General features: G+C 42.6%; 1 protein-coding gene across 1 annotated transcript in view; it reads right to left on the bottom strand.

The window, feature by feature from the left end:
• Nucleotides 1-18,838, bottom strand: part of EML6 (EMAP like 6) — a 288,561-nt gene extending 269,723 nt beyond the window's left edge. The window contains exon 1 of the mRNA XM_052648401.1: nucleotides 18,642-18,838. Within this exon, the coding sequence (XP_052504361.1) occupies nucleotides 18,642-18,838 (197 nt within the window). The remainder of the gene's footprint in view (nucleotides 1-18,641) is intronic.
• Nucleotides 18,839-19,956: the final 1,118 nt, after the last annotated feature.

The following is a 19,956-nucleotide window of genomic DNA, read 5'->3' as shown; positions in this document are numbered from 1 at the left end:
TCCATGAGATTTTCCAGGCAATAGTACTGGAGTGGATTGCCATTTCCTTCTCCAGGGGATCTTCCCGACCCAGGGATCCAACCCAGGTCTCCCGCATTGTAGACAGACGCTTTACTATCTGAGCCACCAGGGAAGTCCAAAAAGAAATAATGAAACCAGATAAAATCACGAGCCTGTCCATAGGGAAACAGTAGGTAGATTTTCAACCTCTGATTTGTGGCTCCATGAAATCAGATACGTCTCTTGGTTAAGGATGCTTTGGGGAGGAAGACAGCTGGTGGTCAACTGGCATTTTTGTTCAATATTCCCCACTGAAACAGATGGCACCCTGGAGATGCTTAATCTCCCAGAATAGGTGCCTACGAGCAAGATGACTCTTAAGTCTTCCGGATCTCAGGAAGCATTTTGCCGAAGTCCATGGGAGTATAGCCCTAATTAGTCTCCACTTTCCTGCTGCCTCCATATTTGACTCTTACTCATTGTTTCAGCAATCTGAATTCTACCCCCACATGACCAGAATGAAAGTGCTCTTCCCGGGACCTCTTTGAGTCCCAGGCCAGGCCCCTCGCTTTGCTGGGTTCCACAGGAGCCCCTCTAGCAGCCCTCACCACCCGGAACACAGAAAGACAGGCATCTGCTTCCCTCTTCTCTTCCGTGGCCCTGCACTTCTGCAGCTCTTTCTGCGGCTCTGCCCCTTCTCAGCCTGCTTTGTGCTCCAGAATGTAAAGGTAAGGATGTATCCCAGGCTTATATCTTAGCTCTCATCCTTCTCACGCCTCATGCTCTCCTTAAATCTTACACATATGACGAGGACCATGATGGTCTCTGGTGGACATTCAATCAATATCTGTGAGAAGACTCTCACCTCTTCTGGCAACCACTCATACAAGAGGCCATCTAATCGGGATCTCCATTCAACCAACTTCTCTGACCGCCATGCCCGCCCCCTACCCCAGTGAATGGCTTAGAGACTACAACTTCCCTGAAAGGGTTGGAGCCTGTGACTCCGGTTTAACATTTAATTGTGACCCTGTAATTATGACTGTGACTCTGTCTGTAATTGTGACTCTGTCTGTCTCTCCCTTCTGGTTTATAGTCCCACATAACAGAAAGAACATGACTTTGGAGTCAGATGGGTTCAAATATGGGGTGTGTCAAGTACCACCTATGGAACTACACCTTTGAAATTCTGTAGGATTACAGGGGAAAATGTATACATGTAAAATATTTGTTATGCATCAATATATTTTTTTAAAAACTTACTCAGGGCCTAGTGAGGTCAGTTTCTTTGGGTTTTCCCCTTTATTTCTTTTAAACTCATTTTGTAAAGCTCCTTACGTGCTTTATTTAACTGGATTCTTCTAATAACCCATCAATACATCTAGAAGACACTGGGTGTGGCTAGATAAAAACTAAGAAGTGGTAGAATCAGATTCAAATGTAGGTCTCCTGGCTCTGGAGTCCTAGTTCTTTCCACCATACAAAGTGCCTCCAGTATGCTGGGTGGGTGGGGTAAAGAAATACACAAACGGAAAACCCCAGCATAACGTGAGAAGCGCTATGCGAGAGATATGGAGAAAGTGCTGCAGGTGTCCTGAAGAGAGAGACACTAGTTCTTCCTCAAGGAATCATGAAGGGCTTCACAAGACGGTGTGCTGGAGCTGCCTCTTGGACAACATGAACCTACTCGACAGACCAGGGAAGGCAGTCTAAGCAGCAGGGTCGTGTGCAGTCACAGAGAGATGAAACCATTTGGGTCACTGCAAAGCGTATGGTGTGGTGAGAGGAACAGTAAGGAAAGTGGGGAACAGAGTCGTGCTAGGAGAGGATGGAAGGAAGGTAGGGTGGGGCCAGGCCTGAGCATCTGAAGCCCTTTCCAAAAGTAATAGAGCTGGCAGGAGTTTTGAAGCAAGACAGAGATAGATCAAATCTGTAGTTTCAAAGGCTAATTCCAATGCTAGCCCACTGCAGCAATTCTGGAATCCAGGACCACTTGGGGAAGCTTTTTGTTTCTAATGACTTGGTTTGTTCCACTGTTGTGAGTGCTTGCTCATTTGGTTAAGGGGGTGTCTGCCAGGTTTGTCCATAGTACTTATTGCTTGTCCATTGTAAGTAATAAGTATCTCGAGGCAAAGTACTATGTAAGTATCATGTTCTTCAACTTGCATTGCTAGTTACATCATCTGTTGATTTTCTAACTCCATCGTTCCATCTGCATTTAATAGTTTATGTTCTACTCAACGGAGAGCCTTCTCTTCTTCCCATTACTTTTTTTATATCACTATAGATACATGGGTTTTTAATTTTATTCAGTGGATTATAATTAATGCTCAAATTATCCCAGGTGTGACCGATGGTGGTCCCTTCAAGCTGGCTCTTATGTCATTTTAACAACTTCCCTTATTTTCTGAGCACTGCTATACTTTACGTTTCAGACGCATCTTGCATTGTCCCTGCCCCAGGCCTAGAATCAGCCCTTTTTATAAGGAGTTCTAATTCTTTGCTGTGGCAAATGGTATTTAGAAACAAGTTCTGGGAGCTAGGTGTGTGCCTGCTAGTCACTGTTATTCAGTCCTCTCAGTGGGCAGAGCAAGGAAAGTGAGTGTGTGGGTGCATTACATATATATACACACATACACATATCTGTATTTCAGTGAAAATTTTCTTTAAAATATAGACTTTGGGTACTCATAGCTGGGCCTACCGAAGCAGAATCTTAAGAAACAGGCTCATAAATCTGCATTATTTTTAAGTTTAGGCAGATTTTCAAACAGAAGATTGACTAGAGGAGTGGTGGTAAAGGCACTAGTTAAGAAGCTACCAAAACTGTCCTGACATGGGTTGGACCAGGTGTGAAGTAGCAGGGGTGTGAACTAGGGTGGAAGCAGCAAGACAGAGACGATGTGATCAACTGGACTTGGGGCTGATGGATAATGGAGATGAAAGAGGAGGGAGTAACAGGCACTCGAGGCTTCCTGCCTGGAGAACTATTATTGCTGTGACCTGTTAACGCTGCCATTTACACAGACAGTGCTGAACACAGGCTTATTTCATTGAACACCTTCCCACTCATCTCCTATAATTTATATAAAAATCCAAGTGACATTCTGGGAAGAAAATAATTATGAAACATTATAGAATTTATATCTCTTCCATCATATTTTATCATATGGACTAAAACTTGAGTATTATCCAAGGCAAGAAGGATGACATGAATTCATTGTCAGCAGGCCAGGTTCCCACATAGATAAACACGGCCTGGCCAAAGTGAGTGCACTCCTATCTACTTATGCAAAATAGTAGACCTGGAAAGGCTTTCTATCAAGAAGCAATGTCTATAATGATATCTCTCGTATTTTTTTTTTTTAAGAGCTAGAGTTTGTTAGAGATAAGTCATTAAGCCGAAATGACTGCTTACTACCGGTGCAGCATAAAAGTTACTGGAGCGTGAGTGAAATGTATAAAAGAGAGGCAAGAAGAAAAGTAAAGCTAAAAGGAAATGGCCCTTGGAATTCTAACTGCTATAACAGAATGCTTAAAACCCAGATGAAACTACAACCCAGAAGAAAATAACCATTCCCAGTGTTTCTGTAGTAAAAGTAACTCATCAACTATCTTCTCATTGCTGAATCCGCAGGGCCCTTTCCTAGACTTACTGTGCTGTACTCCAGTGATACTACTGAGGGTCTCCTTGACACTGCCTCTGCTCTCAGCCTCCAGGCACTCCGCTCTCCTCCTATCGCTGTGACTATTCACATCATTCACATGCATCTTTATTTACTGATCACCTGAAAGCTGATCTTCCCCAAAATCCTAAGCCTGGCCTCTTCTTCCTCTACGTGCTCTCTGGGTTATCATATCCACTCCCGCATGCTCCCTGAAGCTCATGAGGCTCTCTCCTGAGCAGGAAAGTGAAAGTGTCACTCTTTCAGTCGTGTCTGACTCCTTGCAATCCCATGGACTGTAGCCTGCCAGGCTCCTTGTCCTGAGCGAGAGACTCACATAAACATAAAATCACCTCTTGGATGTTCCACAAACACTTCAATCTATATGTGTTCAAGGCTGAATTCATCATTCCCTGGTCCTGAACCTGCTCCTCATTCTGCTTCAGCGAATGATAACTGCCATCCAGCCAGTTGATTGTTAATCTTACACCTTCCTTCTCCTCTATCACCTATATACAGTCAGTCAGCAGGAATTCCGAGTCTCCAGAACACACTCATTGCCTTCTTTGCATACTATCATAACGACCTCATATATGGATTACTTTAAGTGCCTCCAGACTTTCTCTCCAACAATTCATCATTCACACCGTAGGCAGAGTAATCAAAACAGAGCCTAAATCTAATGATGCTCCTTTCTCCAGAAAACCTTCTCTGACCACCATCCACTCCCACATATGGGTTAGGTATATGCCGTGGGCTATCACAGACCTGAAGACATAGACCCAGCTGCTAACTTATTTATGAATATTGCCTTCATGATTCTAATTTCCTTGAGAAGAGATGCATATTACTCACTGTTGGGTCCCCAGTGTCTGGCACAGTACATGAGAAATTTGCTGTTGCTGTTTAGTCGCTAAGTCGTGTCCAGCTCTATTGCAACCCGGGGACTGTAGCCCATCAGGCTCCTCTGTCCATGGAATTTCCCAGGCACGAATACTGGAGTGGGTTGCCACTTCCTTCCTTCTTGCCATTTCTGTCTCCTACATTGGCAGGCGGAGTCTTTACAACTGAGACCAGGGAAGCCCACATGACACACAGTAGACACGTAAGAAATATTTGTTGTAAATCATTTTTTTTCCCTCTAATCAAGAGGTTCTTAACTTACAGCCCATGAACTCCTTAATAGAATTCAGAAGGGTTTATGTGTTTAGATGGACTAAAAGTTACTAAAAGTCTTTATTTTTCACTAACTTGTAACAGGCTTTAGTATTTCCTATCATTCAAAATGTAGGCAACAAACTATAGTAGTACCTGTGACCTTGTGATCAATAAAATCACAGATATTTTCATATAGTATTACGGTTGTTACAGATTTTTCAAACATCATGTATACCCATTACTACTCTGAATTTACAATAATTATTAAAACTGCTAGAACTTTCAATTGCATGAGTTAATAAAGTTAATAAAGAAGCACATATATCATGACATATTACAATATTTTTCCAACTGTATTTCAAAATAAATAATTTTCTTTCCAATCCTATTTATGTATTTTATTTTATGCGTTTATGTACTTTATTTTCTGCATTAGGAAATTCCATGATAGTGGGAGTCTAAATTGATTTATCCACTTTGGAAAAGGGTCTGGCAGCGCCCAGAAAAACTGATCATGTGTGTATCCCATGCCCCAGAAATATCCCAGAAATACATTCACTTGTACTAGAATGTTAATAGTAGTCAAAAGAAACCAGAAGTCACCCAAATGCCCACCTACAGTAGAATGGATAAACTATATTTCTACACAATGGAAAATGTGAAACTGAGAATAAACATGTAGAAGCAGAGACAAATCTTATAATGTTGATTGAAAGTAGCCAGACACACACAAAAATGCACACTGTACCATTCCTTTTAAAGGTGCAACACCAGGCAACACTAATCTACACTGTTAAAAGTCAGCATAGAGGTTACCTTTGCAGGGGGGGACTCTGACGGAAAGGAGGTGCTCAGGGGTCTCTGTGGTGCTGGTAAGGTTCTATTTCTTGATGTAAGTGAGGGTAACAGGTGCATTGGGGTTGTGAGAATTGATCCAGCTGTACACTATGATATGTACACTTTTCTGTATCTAGATTATACTTTGGTAAAAGGACAAACCAGAACAAAGAAACCTACCATTCAGAGATAGGATCCATAAGCTTCACAGTCTGTCAAAGGCAACCCCTTCAAAAAATCCTGTTCTAAGCAGAAATTCCAAGGAGGTGATCTCAAAACAAACAAAAGCAAACATATACTAGTCATTCATTTATTCATTCAATAAATACTTATTAAGTGTCTTCTACATACCAGGCATCATTTTGGGCACTGTAGGCAGGGCAGCAAACAAAAAACTCTGCCCACATAGAGCTCATATTCTAGTGAAGAGAGTCAACAAGGTTCAAAACAAAAAAGAACTAAGGGGAAACATGAAACAGGGATGAGTAATAAGGAGTGTGTTGGGGAGGAGTCTACATTTTAAATAGGGTAGCCAAGAAGGCCTCACTGAGAAAATGACCTTGAGCAGGGGCCCAATGGAGCTGAGTGAAGTCATGTAATGTCTAGAAGAAGGAGAAGCTAGACAGAGGGAAAGTGCAAAGGCCTTTGGGCAGTAGGGTACCTGGGCATTCCAACTGGGAGGCCAGTGTGGCTGAAGTGGAGCAAGGGATGGGGAGGAAATAGATTAGATCATGCAGGTAACAGAAGGTCAAATCCCCAAAGAGGCTTCAGTTCAGTTCAGTCACTCAGTCGTGTCCAAATCGTTGCGACTCCATGAATGCAGCATGCCAGGCTTCCCTATCCATCACCAACTCCCAGAGTTCACTCAAACCCATGTTCGTCAAGTCAGTGATGCCTTCCAGCCATCTCATCTTCTGCCCCCTTCTTCTGTCCCCTTCTCCTCTTGCCCCCAATCCCTCCCAGCATCAGAGTCTTTTCCAATGAGTCAACTCTTCGCATGAGTGGCCAAAGTACTGGAGTTCCAGCTTTAGCATCATTCCTTCCAAAGAACACCCAGGACTGATCTCCTTTAGAATGGACTGGTTGGATCTCCTTGCAGTCCAAGGGACTCTCAAGAGTCTTCTCCAACACCACAGTTCAAAAGCATCAATTCTTCGGCACTCAGCCTTCTTCACAGTCCAACTCTCACATCCATGCATAACCACTGGAAAAACCATAGCCTTGACTAGACCGATCTTTGTTGGCAAAGTAATGTCTCTGCTTTTGAATATACTATCTAGGTTGGTCATAACTTTCCTTCCAAGAAGTAAGCGTCTTTTAATTTCATGGCTGAAATCACCATATGAAGTTATTTTGGAGCCCCCCAAAAACAGTCTGACATTATTTCCACTGTTTCCCCATCTATTTGCCATGAAGTGATGGGACCAGATGCCATGATCTTCGTTTTCCGAATGTTGAGCTTTAAGCCAACTTTTTCACTCTCCTCTTTCACTTTCATCAAGAGGGTCTTTAGTTCCTCTTCACTTTCTGCCATAAGGGTGGTGTCATCTGCATATCTGAGGTGACTGATATTTCTTCTGGCAATCTTGATTCCAGCTTGTGCTTCTTCCAGCCCCAGCATTTCTCATGATGTACTCTGCATAGAAGTTAAATAAGCAGGGTGATAATATACAGCCTTGACGTACTCCTTTTCCTATCTGGAACCAGTCTGTTGTTCCATGTCCAATTCTAACTGTTGCTTCCTGACCTGCATACAGGTTTCTCAAGACGCAGGTCAGGTGGTTCTGGTATTCCCACCTCTTTCAGAATTTTCCACAGTTTATTGTGATCCACACAGTCAAAGGCTTTGGCAGAGTCAATAAAGCAGAAATAGATGTTTTTCTAGAACTCTCTTGCTTTTTCGATGATCCAGCGGATGTTGGCAATTTGATCTCTGGTTCCTCTGCCTTTTCTAAAACCAGCTTGAACATCTGGAAGTTCATGGTTCACGTATTGCTTTAGCCTGGCTTGGAGAATTTTAAGCCTCACTTTACTAGCATGTGAGATGAGTGCAATTGTGTGGTAGTTTGAGCATTCTTTGGCATTGCCTTTCCTAGGGATTGGAGTGAAAAGTGACCTTTTCCAGTCCTGTGGCCACTGCTGAGTTTTCCAAATTTGCTGGCATATTGAGTGTAGCACTTTCACAGCATCATCTTCCAGGGTTTTAAATAGCTCAACTGGAATTCCATCGCCTCCACTAGCTTTGTTCATAGTGATGCTTTCTGAGGCCCACTTGACTTCACACTCCAGGATGTCTGGCTCGAGGTGAGTGATCACACCATCGTGATTATCTGGGTCGTTAAGATCTTTTTTGTATAGTTCTGTGTATTCTTGCCACCTCTACTTAATATCTTATGCTTCTGTTAGGTCCATACCATTTCTGGCTTAGAGGCCATTATAAGGACTTCTACGCTTGCTCTCAGAGTTCTGAGCAAGAATTAACATGACTTGACTTATGTTGCAGCGAGATCAACTGGCTTCTGTGTTGAGAATAAAATGGGAGAGGCAAGGATGGAAGCAGGAAGGAAACAGTGGTTGAGAGAAAAGATGCCATGAGAAACACAAACATACGCACACACACAGACACCTTATTACTGTTGTCTGCAGCTCCATAACACTTCACTCCTAAATATCCTAGCACATTTCTCCTAAGACAAGAACCTTTCCTTACGTAACTGCACTGCTACAATCAAATTCAGAATTTTAATGTAAACACAGTGCTATTTCCTAACATATACTTCCATGTTCAAATTTCACCCATTGTCCCAATACTGTCACTTATAGCAATCCCTAACCACCTCAACCAACCCTGAATATTCATTGGAAGGACTGATGCTGAAATTGAAGCTCCAGTACTTTGGCCACCTGATGTGAAGAGCCAACTCATTGGAAAAGACCCTGATGCTGGGAAAGATTGAGGGCAGGAGGAGAAGGAGGCGACAGAGGATGAGATGGTTGGATGGCACCAATGACTAGATGGACATGAGTTTGAGCAAACTCAGGGAGGTGGTGAAGGACAGGGAAGACTGGCGTCCTGCAGTCCATGGGGTTGCAAAGAGTCAGACACGACTTAGTAACTGAACAACAACTAACCACCCCAATCTAGGATCACATATTACATTTACTTCTATCCTTTTAGTCTCCTTTAAACTGGAACAGTCCCTTACTTCCTTGTGTCTTTTATGAGAATAAGTTTTGGGTGTTTTTTTTTTTTTGCAAAGTGCCAGGCAAAGCATGGAAATAGATCTTCACCAGCAGGTAAACAGCTGCTGCCCCAAGCCTCACCTGCCTCAGCTGAGGTGTCCGAACTAGCTCCAGGAAGCCTCCTGTGTGTGCCATCAGGCCATCTTTCTGGTACCTGCTAGCATCAGCCCTTATTCCTACATGCTCCCCTCTTCCTCCAGCCCTACCACCAGACCCCAGCAGGAGAGTGAGCACTCTTAGCAGGAGCACTGGCACCCCAGTAGACAGATGCTTGATGTACACCTAGCCCCCCAAGACTGGTCATCAGCCAATGGCCAGTATTTCCCAGGGACATCCTCCATGGCCTGTTATAAGAACTAAAAATTCCATGATGTATTCAGTCACCAGAATTTTGTTTTTAAAACTTAGTATCATTTTCCTGACTTCTTCTTGACTCAGCTCAGTACTTTTCATCATTGTTCTGCTCCAAAAACCCATTTGCTACCTCCTCTTCTAATCCACCTCCTACAGTGGAGTTGCCATTCATTCTTTCTCAGTCTATACCTCTCTTATTAGACAATCTTCCTTAAAAGGGCAGCCCTTTGAAACCTAGGCCCACCTTCCAGGCTACAGCTGATTGAATTGGTAGACATCCTGGCCCTGCCAACCCCGTGTGGCCAATCAGATTCTCTTTCCTGGAACTCTGGAATTCAGGCTCACAAGACCTAATCAATTGGTTTTGTAGGGCCAAGCTGCATAATCTAGTACAGTGAGGAGGTTAAGATGGCTTTTTGGGGGGACGGCGACGTGTAAAATGGATCACTCAGTTAAGGAGCCAGTCTGCAGTCAGAGAAAATCAAAGCACATTTTATCCAGAGAGAAGCAGAGATGTGATTTCCTGTGATACATGCTTGCAAGAGAAAGAAACAGGAAAAGACTAGCTGCCTGATAACTGTGCAGTGTATGAGAGGCCAGCAATATACTCTATAACTGAGTATCAAAAGATTCTCTTCTCACCTTGTGATCCCCTCCTTAACTCTTCGTTTGAGAAAATTTCAGTCTCTTGCAACTGATGATCTCTTATTTAGAAGGCATCTCATCACTGGTGGATCTTATCTTACTCTTACCCATAAAATCAATTCATAATGAACACAGAAAAATGTTTTAGTGACATTAGTAAACAATATGTAAACTAAACAAGAATTCTCAATAACCTCAGAACAATTCTCTGACCAGCCTATATATGTACTACCAGTCCAAAGAAAGCATCTTTCCTCTCAGGGAGGCAGAGCTGGCCTGCCACCCCCCTCCTTCATGCTGATGGGAAGGGGAACGGCAGAGAATTAGTGGGCAATCCTAGAATCCTTCAGCTCCTAGGCTGAGGCCATCCAGGTGTCTGCCTCCCATTGAGAGAAGAAAGGGGTGAACTGGTAAAGAGGTCAAGGTCAAGAGGTCTGACCACTCCCTTTGTTTTCCAGACAAACTCTACCTACTCAGCTGCCTCAGTAGGTAGGTCTCAGTAAGTCTGTCTCCAACAGCAAGACTGAAGACTATAACTTCATTTTCAAAACTCAGGATCTCTGGAAGTAAACAAAGTCAACATACAGATTGCTGCTGGTCCTTAAACCAGCAGTTGGTAAAAACTGCACCGACTCCTCAATGTATAAACAGTTATACTGTTTAAATATATAAAAAGCTACATATCTTTCATAGGATATAACAGCATCTCTACAAATGCAAAATGGTAACCAAAGCCTCAAATTTCTGTCATTTCTAGGTTAATCTTTTTAATGATTGCTTGTTTCTGGGTCCCCAGATTTTCAGTATCTTCCATAGGAGAGGAATGGGCTGCCTGGTATGGAAGGTCAAAGGCTATAGGCATCCAACACAATTCATTGGAAAAAGAAACGTCTTCTCAACAAATGGTGTTGAAACCACAGGATATCTGCATGCAAAAAAAAGAAGTTGGATCCTCCATCTCACACCATGTATAAAATTTAAATCAAAATGGATTATCTGTCTAAATGTCAAAGCTATAACTATAAAACTCTTAAGAAGAAAACAGAAATAAATCTTCATGACCTTGGATTAGGTGATGGTTTCTTAGATATAACACTGAAAGTGTAAGTGACAAGAGAAAAAGAAGCTGGATAAAGTAGACATCATCAAAGACAAACTGGACATCATCAGAATCTTAAACTTTTGTGTTTCAAAGGACATCAAAGAAGTGAAAAGACAGCTTACTGAATGGGAGAAAATACTTGAAAATAATATATTAGATGAGAGGCTTACATTCAGAATATATAAAGAACTCTTACAACAATAAAAAACAAACAAGGCAATTAAAATGAGCAAAGGATCTGAGCAGACATTTCCTGCAAAGAAGGTACACAAACGGTCAAAAATTTATGAAAAAGTAATCAGTATAATCAGTTCTTAGGGAATGCAAATTAAAAGCACAACAAGATACCACTTCTCACCCACAGGGTGGCTATAATCAAAAAGACAGTAACAAGTGCTGGCAAGGATATGGTGTCACTGAGAATCTCATATGCTGCTGATGGGATTGTCTGCAAAACAATTTGGCAGTACTTCAGGAAGTTAAACTTAGAGTTACCATATGATATAGCAACTCCACTCCTAGGTGAAATATACTCAAGAGACAAAAACATGTCTACACAAAGGCTGTGGACACACTCTTCCACTGCCCACAGGGACACACTAGCCATCTCCTTAACTTGTTCCAACCAATTCTTGCTTGTTTTTTTCTAAGAAAGAACACTAGACTAGGTGACAACTTAATGAAAAAATTGATTCTGTTAATTTAAGAATTTAATAAATGAGTCATATAAATATATATTTAAAAATCTATTTCACAAGCTAGCAATATCTTCTAGGTTGAAAAAAACAAACCACTGATCTACTGAGCTCTGAAACATGTGAATGAGGTCCCGAACATCTTGCTGCACAGTAGACTAGCAGCATCAACATCAACTGATGGGAGCTGGTTAGAAATGCAGGATGTCAGGCCTCACACCAGGCTTACTCAGCTACATGTGCCTGGGTGACTCCTATGCACAATGATATTTGCAAAGAACTGTTTGCTGTCAAGGACTTTAATTACATTTAAGACCAATCCACATATGACAAATCAAGTTAAACCTACAAGAGGAGGCTGACGGCTGAAGATGTGTAGTCTGCTGGCTAAAGGATGGCTTTCCATATGGCTCTGCCTCCTGGGGAAGGAGTCAGTCCCAGAAGCAAAGCCAGCAAAGTAAACCCTCCCAGCAGCTTCCTTTTCCTTGTTTGGTGGCAAATACATCACTTACATCACAAAGGTGTCCAGAACCACCTCCTTGCAGGTAGGAGAGCCTCTAGGACAGCCCTGCCCAAAGATGCTGCCATGGAATAGGTTTCACTTACCACAGTATAATCTACATTCCTGTGGACCACTGGCGGTAGGGCCTATATAATTCTTTATGAGAGAGCATACTCCGGGGTCATGTTTTTCAAGCTGTGACCCATTATATAGTAGCCATATTTTAAAAATAAAACCTTGGTCATATATTCTGAGTTAAAAGGGATCTATGATATGATATGAGCAAGTATACTCATAACAATAACTGAATGGAATATTTGTGAGTGTCCTGGGAAATCTAGGACATATGGTGGCAAAACCCATGAGGCATTAATGACCTGGATGAGAATTACTATGACCTTGGTCTTTCTCTGGATATCTAGACCAGAATTCCGGCCATACCAGGTTCTTTCCCATCCTGGTACCTTTGCACGTAACCTCTCTTCTCCATCACATCTTCACTTACCTGCCCCTTCTCATCCTTCAGAGTTCAGCTTAAACACCATCTCCTTAGAGCACTGCTCTGGACACCTTATCTAAAGTAGCTCCCACACCCTTCTTGACCTAGTTCCCCTCTGTGGTCATTCCCTCCTTAGTACTTAGCACAATCTGTATTCACCTTGCTGTCTTGTTCACTGTTGGCCTCCTCCATCAGAATGCGGGTAAGAACTTGGTCATGCTCAATGCTGCACCTGGTATATTCTAGATACTAGTTTTTGATTAAAAAGTAAATGAAAAAGTAAAAATTACCCAGTTTAGAGAATAAATAAATCTTAATAAAAATCACCAGACTGATAGCTTATTAACAAGAATAACAGTAAAATCATTTATGAAAGACCAGGCAAGTATACTGGAGTGGGTTGCCATTTCCTTCTCCAGGGGATCTTCCCAACCCAGGAATCAAGCCTGGTCTCCTGCACTGCAGGCAGATTCTTTACCAACTGAGCCCTTTCATTACATGATCATGCCAGTGAACAAGCAAGTGAGATCTGATGAATGGAGGATGAGCGACTGCTTAAATCTCTTTCCCTCTCTGAGCTGTACCTGTAAAATTAAGGCTCTCAGAGTTGTGGGTGAAGGGATTCCTCTGTGTGTGTGTGTGTGTGTGTGTGTGCGTGTATGCAGTGTCTGGTACAGAGCAGGCACTCAACTCAATACAGGTTTGATTCTTTATAGTTACCCCTAAGTTTCCCTTATTCAAACTGGTCAAAGGACTGAAGAATATGAAATCAGATCTCCAGGCCTTCATGTGAATCTGTTTGCCCAACACCCCAAGCCCAACCATGGCTGTTACACCTCTCTCTTCAAATTCAACAAGTGCAATTGTGTGTACTTGCAGTACCAGATAATTTTAGCCATGTCACAATTGAGATTTTTTTTTAAAAGTTTTTTTTAACATCTCCAGTAGTTCACTGTTTCAGGTCATTGCTTCAAATGTGGTGATGTTCTAAGATGAACCTGAACATGGTTCCATTTCTAGACAGAGTTCTAGTGATCTACTTCAAACAGCCTTCTGTAAAGCACAAAACTGGAAAACAAGAGTTACAAGGAGTCATGAACTGACCGAGTTCTGGTTAGAAACAGGGCACAATAGTAGAGACCATAGTGACTAAGAAAAATTAAAGAGTGTGTAAAGCAGTGAAGTGATAGCTCTGGGCTTTGGAATCAGACTGACTTGGGTTCCAAATCCCATCCTACAATCTGCTAAATATTGACCATGGGCAACATCTTTAACCTCCCTCTGCCTTGGTTTTCTCATCAATAAACTGAGGCTAACCACAGTACCAACATTATAGCACTGAGTCTGCACTCAGGAAATGTTGGTTCTGCTTATTAAATTCATTCTTAGCTTCAAGAATCTTATATACATTTACAAATGAAAATATTCGGAGCGAAGGAATGGCACTAAATGATACATATCAAGTGAGCAGCATTGGTCACAAAAGATGCAAAACTTTAGGAGTGCACGGCACTTCTTCATCCAAGGGTGGTAAAAGGGTTCATGGGAGAAGCGAGATTGAAATGGATGGGGCACTTAAGACAGAGATACAAACAGGCTCCCTGCCGCGACCACTTCCTATTTGCCAAACACTGTGGGGAACCTTGTATGTTATCTCCATTAGCTACAAGTTAGATAACTTTAAATCTCCACTGCACTGATGACAAGCTATTTTATTGATGACAGTTGAGACTCACAGAGATTTAGAAATTTTCCCATCACCCAGCTGGTGGCAGATCTAGGTTCAAATCAAATTTGTTTGACCAAAGCACATGTCCCCAACCACTATGCCACTGGGGAAAGGGACTGGGAAGAGATGGATGAAGGGGGTGAGAAACCGTTCCAGCATGAGGCAGGAAAGCACAGAGTCACGGAAAATAAAGGTATAAAGGTAGGTTAACACCAAAGAGAAAGGAAAACTCAGGAGTTTGGACTTCAGACTGTGGACAATGAAGAATCACTGTTTTGTTTCTGGTGTATGAGTGTGTTTTTAATTAAATACTGTACTACTGCTATCGTTGCTGCTAAGTCACTTTAGTCGTGTCTGACTCTGTTGTGACCCCATAGATGGCAGCCCACCAGGCTCCCCCGTCCCTGGAATTCTCCAGGCAAGAACACTGGAGTGGGTTGCCATTTCCTTCTCCAAGGCGTGAAAGTGAAGTCGCTCAGTCGTGTCAGACTCTTAGCGACCCCCTGGACTGCAGCCCACCAGGCTCCTCCATCCATGGGATTTTCCAGGAAACAGTACTGGAGTGGGTTGCCATTGCCTTCTCCACTGCTATTGTTACTAAGAGCATTTACTGAGCACCAACTAAGGGCAAGGACCCACACTAAACTATCTGCATATATTATTTCTAATAGTTACCTATTTGAAATTGAAATTCTGCAATTTAGTTGTTGGTAATTCCTTTCTTACAAACAAATGAGGCCCTGAGAGGTCAAGTCACTCACCTAGATGCCTCTAGTAAACAGGAGAGTGGATTCAAACACAAGTGGGTGTGAAATCAAAGTCAGTGAGTGTCCTTTCCCCTAATGTGGTACTGCAGAAAAACCTCCCTTGCAATAGAGAGCCAGGAAAGAAGAGAAATGAAAATGGAGACAGGGGACTAGTCAGACACAAAATAGGGTCCCAGAATAAGGGAGAAATGTCTCCACTGGAGTCACCATGAAAATGATCGGGAGGAGACAGACAGTAAATCTGTGCATGACCTTTTCTTTCATTTGCTCCAGTTCTGTGTCATGGTCTGCTACCTGCAGCAGAAACCAAGTTAGTAATTATTCCTGCCTCGATTACTGTCCTTGCCTTCAAGCCCCGATTTGAGTGCTTCTGTTGCTTTAAGCATCTTCCCATCACAATGCTATCAGAGCTAAAATATGGCATCATCCGCTAATCTGTTATCTGTATTGAAGGGTAATCATTCAAGAGAATAAAACTAAGCCTCCACATCCAATAAATCACATTATGCTTCACATATCAACATTTTTAAAAATCTGACTTAAACACATAGTCTCTCAAATCAGGAGGACACATATGCTGAGCTCTAATGAGCTCTGCCAAATCCTACATTATTATTGAAGTTCATTGTGATCTCAGAGATAATACAGTTTTCTAAAATGGAGCATGGTATCAATATTTGTTTGGCTGCTTTCTAGTTAGGATTCTAGGGAAAGTAGCACAATAAATAACGCTGTAGAAAATGTATGCATTATGAATATATCATTCAAACAAATGCAAAATCTATGTGGATGATTACTTATCTTGTTTGGTGGAATCAAGGGTTAGAAGTTTTAATATTCATGTCATGATTCCAAAACACCCCAAATATTTTTGCACTAAAATCTTAGCTTTAGTCCTCCTCATTCAATGACAAACATTAATATTTTAAATAGAAAATCAGTAGTATAACTAGCTCTGCGGAAATGAGTTGAAATTCATAAAGCTAAAAGAATACAATTTCTTCTCCATATGTATAGTTAATACATTAATATTCCTAACATTTTACAATATTAATTTCAAACATCTAATATGTTCCTGGGAATAAAATTATGAAGGAAATGGTACTAAGAGTTCCATATACTAAGGATGAAAACAAATATGGTTTATATACTACCTTCACCAGATAAAGATATTTACATATATAAGATAAAGCAAAATAACAACATAAATATTTTGTATTCTCTAATTTTACAGCTCCCGATTATATAACGATCTGTGATTTGTGTTTTTTAATCTATTTGGCTTAATTTTATTCCTATGTGCAAACACATAGATGGATATTAAAGACCTCTGCTCTCCTACACATATTCAGACCCAACCGAATAACATGGAAAATTTAGTCCTTTCTCCGCAGGCAGCCTTGCTACTATGTCACTATTCAGCATACAGATATAACTGCCTTAATAAACAGAAACCAAATCATCAGGGTTTTTTTTGTTTTCAACAACTGAAGCTCCCTGCAAATCCAGTTAGATGAATAAATTCATTCACCTTTTCTTCAAATCTGAGTGTTTCTTCCACTAAGTCAGATACCACAACAACCCCACTAGTCCAGCAGTCTGTCATAATAGCGGTTTACTGCAACTCCACCCTTTTCCCACCTTCAGGTTCACAGCACATCTATTTTTTTTTCCTGCTAGAGGAAAAAAATTAAGATTAAGAGTTCAAATCCTCAAAGTAGTTCAGTGAACTGTCACATTACTATTATTTAACCACAGGGAATTTCCTGTTTAACTGCCACTTTCTCCCTTCCCCAAAGGACTACATCTTATTTTGATGGTGTAATGGAAAGTATTGTGTTAAGAAAGGGCAAAAACATAATGGGTTTTAATTTTTAAACGTCTAACCTTTTCATGAGTCACTGTTAATCATTGGCACCTGTGACTTTAATAATCAGCTTGGAATTACAGCAGCAAAATCTCCAGGACAGAACTAGGTAAGAACGCCCCAATCACAACCATTATCACAGCAGGGAGAGAAGAAAGCTCTTCTATCAAATGTGACATGAAGAAAGTTTTAAAAGTCAGTTCCACCAAATCTCAAGAACAGCAGAGCTCCTAGTACTTAAAATCTTCATCTTTTAAAAGTCAGCATTTTTAATAGATATATTTTCCACTATATCTTAATATAGAAATATAGTTTTTTACTTTCTGTAACATTTTCTTTCAACTTTAGGGCTTAAGGAGGAAAACGGCTCCAGAAAAATCACAACAGTACAAAGCGGGGAGAGGGGAAGCGAGTCTTCTAAAGCATCCTTCCCGTGGAGTAATTAAGACCACTAACATTATGCCACTGAACCATTTATTTCATTATGAAATGAGACATAGAGTACAAGTGGCAATATTCTGAAATGTGATGGAGGTTGTTCTACATCAGTGAACACACAAGTCTGGAAGGTATAAATACGGTCTCTGTCAGCTGTAGTCCATCCTCAGCAAGTTATTTTCCCTGTGGGCTGAGGCTCCCATATTGTGGAAACCTTCCCCAACTGCCAAGGGCTGAAAAGGAATTCCCTGTGAACAGCATCTGGACCACACCTTGTATGGTCACAGGAGAAGCTGACAAGGGCTGGAGAAAGATGCATCTAGTCCAAAGATGAGAGGACAGGGCTAAAAATCAAAATATATCCCTTTACAATTTAATAAGGAGGACCTTCTAAAATGGCTATTCATCCAGTTTTGTCTTCACCAGTCCAAGCCATTCACTACTAGATGTTGGTCATTCTGTGGGCTGGAGGGTAGGGTTTTGTTGTACAGAAACTGCCAGTCTTTTATACCCTCAGTGATGGTGTGGAAGCATCCATTTAGTGTATAAATACAATTCTCGGCACTAAGTCACTACCAAGTGAAATATTAAGAGAACAAACTCCCCTCCCACTGCAGAAATTTCCTAGTTTCCAAGCATCTGGAAAGAAGATCCCAAATTACCTTTAGCAAAATTTCCTTTCGGTTTTTTTTAATTATTATTATTTTCAATCCTCTTACTTGCTGAGCAACCTTCTAAAGAGCCTCCCAAAGATGATACCCACAATTCAGGTTATTGGTCCTAAATTTTCCTAGTAAGGGAGGGAAAGAGAAGTATTTAATATCTCCCTAGGATCCTTCCACTTGTAGCAGGAATGAACACCTAAAAAAGCACCAGGACACTTAACTCCTTAGTGATTTAAAAAGCCTTGCTGAGCAACAGAGAAAAGAGATTTCTCCCTCCCCACCTGCACCCTTACCCTGCTTCTGCCCTAGCCTTAGAATCAGCAGCCCTTCTGTAATTCCCTGAGGTACCAGAGAGTCTCCTTATTCCAAGGGGCGCCCAGATCTGACTCCACGAAATCCCAGTCAGTCATCCTTCTTCTCACCCTTCCAACCTCCACACCCAACCCCTCCACACCGCCCCAGGCCACCTCCTTACCTGATAATGTCGTCGTTGTGTCCCAGGAAGAATTTTTGGCTGTGCTCGCGGGTGTTGTAAACCACCCCGACCCCAGCCACAAAGTAGACCACCTCCTTGCCGGCGGTGTAGTACAGGTTGTTGCGGCACTGGTGACCCCGGTACCCGTACACCCACTCCAGCCGGAGCTGGCAGCTGGGAGCTGTCCGATCCGCCATGATAAGCCGACCCCACTACCCCCCCGGGCCCCCCGCGCACCGGTCCGCGGCCCCTGCGCGCCGGGTCTGTCCTCGCCAAGTCTCGGGCTGCGGAGGACCTGCAAAGGGCTCAGCGTGCAGCGCCGGGCGCTGATTTCCGCGGCGACGCACTCACACAGACCAGCACGCCGGCCGCCACCATCATCCACCGCCGCCGCCGGAGACGAGCCGCCGGTGCACGGCCGCCAGACCCCGCCGGGCGCCCCGGCTTCCTCTCCCCCGGGCTAGGCGTCTTCGCCCGCGCGCGCGCGCCCGCGCGCCTCACTGCACCTGCGGGCTTCGGCCCCCGGGAGAGGTTCTTGGGAGGGTCACCCCGCCTTTTAAATCAAGGATCTGCATATCCAAACACTGATTACCCAGTTCGCTCACTGAAGTTTGCAGTGCGCGGGGCGGGGGCCTCGCAGCAGGCGGCGGGATTTATTCTGTGACAGCTTTAATTTGACAAGGAACTCCGGTAAGCTTTGCCATCGCCATCCTCGGATCCGAAACTGACAGTCTACATCCAGGAGGCGAGAGCCAGGAAGAAAGAAACAGATATTTTGCATAAGTCACCCAGTCCAAGCAAATGATCCCCAAACTAAACCAAGTTTTTTGCAAATTGTCAACTATTCCTCTTTTCTCTCTCCAGATCCATCTCTTCCCCCCCCCCCACCCCCTCGAAAGATCCATCCTTTTAATGATACGAAATATGCCCTAAATGCTGCCGGGTGGTGGTTACTGATACGATTTGAAAGAACATTTGCAGTTTCCCCATTAAGCCAGGGAAAACATGCAATGGTCATCTTTTAGACGCTCCAGTTAGTTGTGTATATATTCAGAATTTATATCTTCCATGAACCCTCTCTTGGCCGAGAAAACCAGAACGAACTTAGCAGCTCTCACTAATCAGGAACTCCAGTGGCAAGCTTCATAAAGATTTTTTTCTGAATCGGAGGAAACTGAGACACTGTAGCTGGAGGCAGGAAAACACAACCTATAAACGCTCTCAGTCCAGAAGAAATTAAATAATTAACAAGTGACCAAAATCGTGTACCTCTCCCCGGAAACGTTTGCGATACCTATGGGGTCCTGTGGGCTCA

The sequence above is a fragment of the Budorcas taxicolor genome, chromosome 11, assembly GCF_023091745.1.
Source record: "Budorcas taxicolor isolate Tak-1 chromosome 11, Takin1.1, whole genome shotgun sequence".
Lineage (NCBI taxonomy): Eukaryota > Metazoa > Chordata > Mammalia > Artiodactyla > Bovidae > Budorcas > Budorcas taxicolor.
Note: the sequence above shows the minus strand (reverse complement) of the source record. Positions and strands in the feature narration are given on the sequence as shown.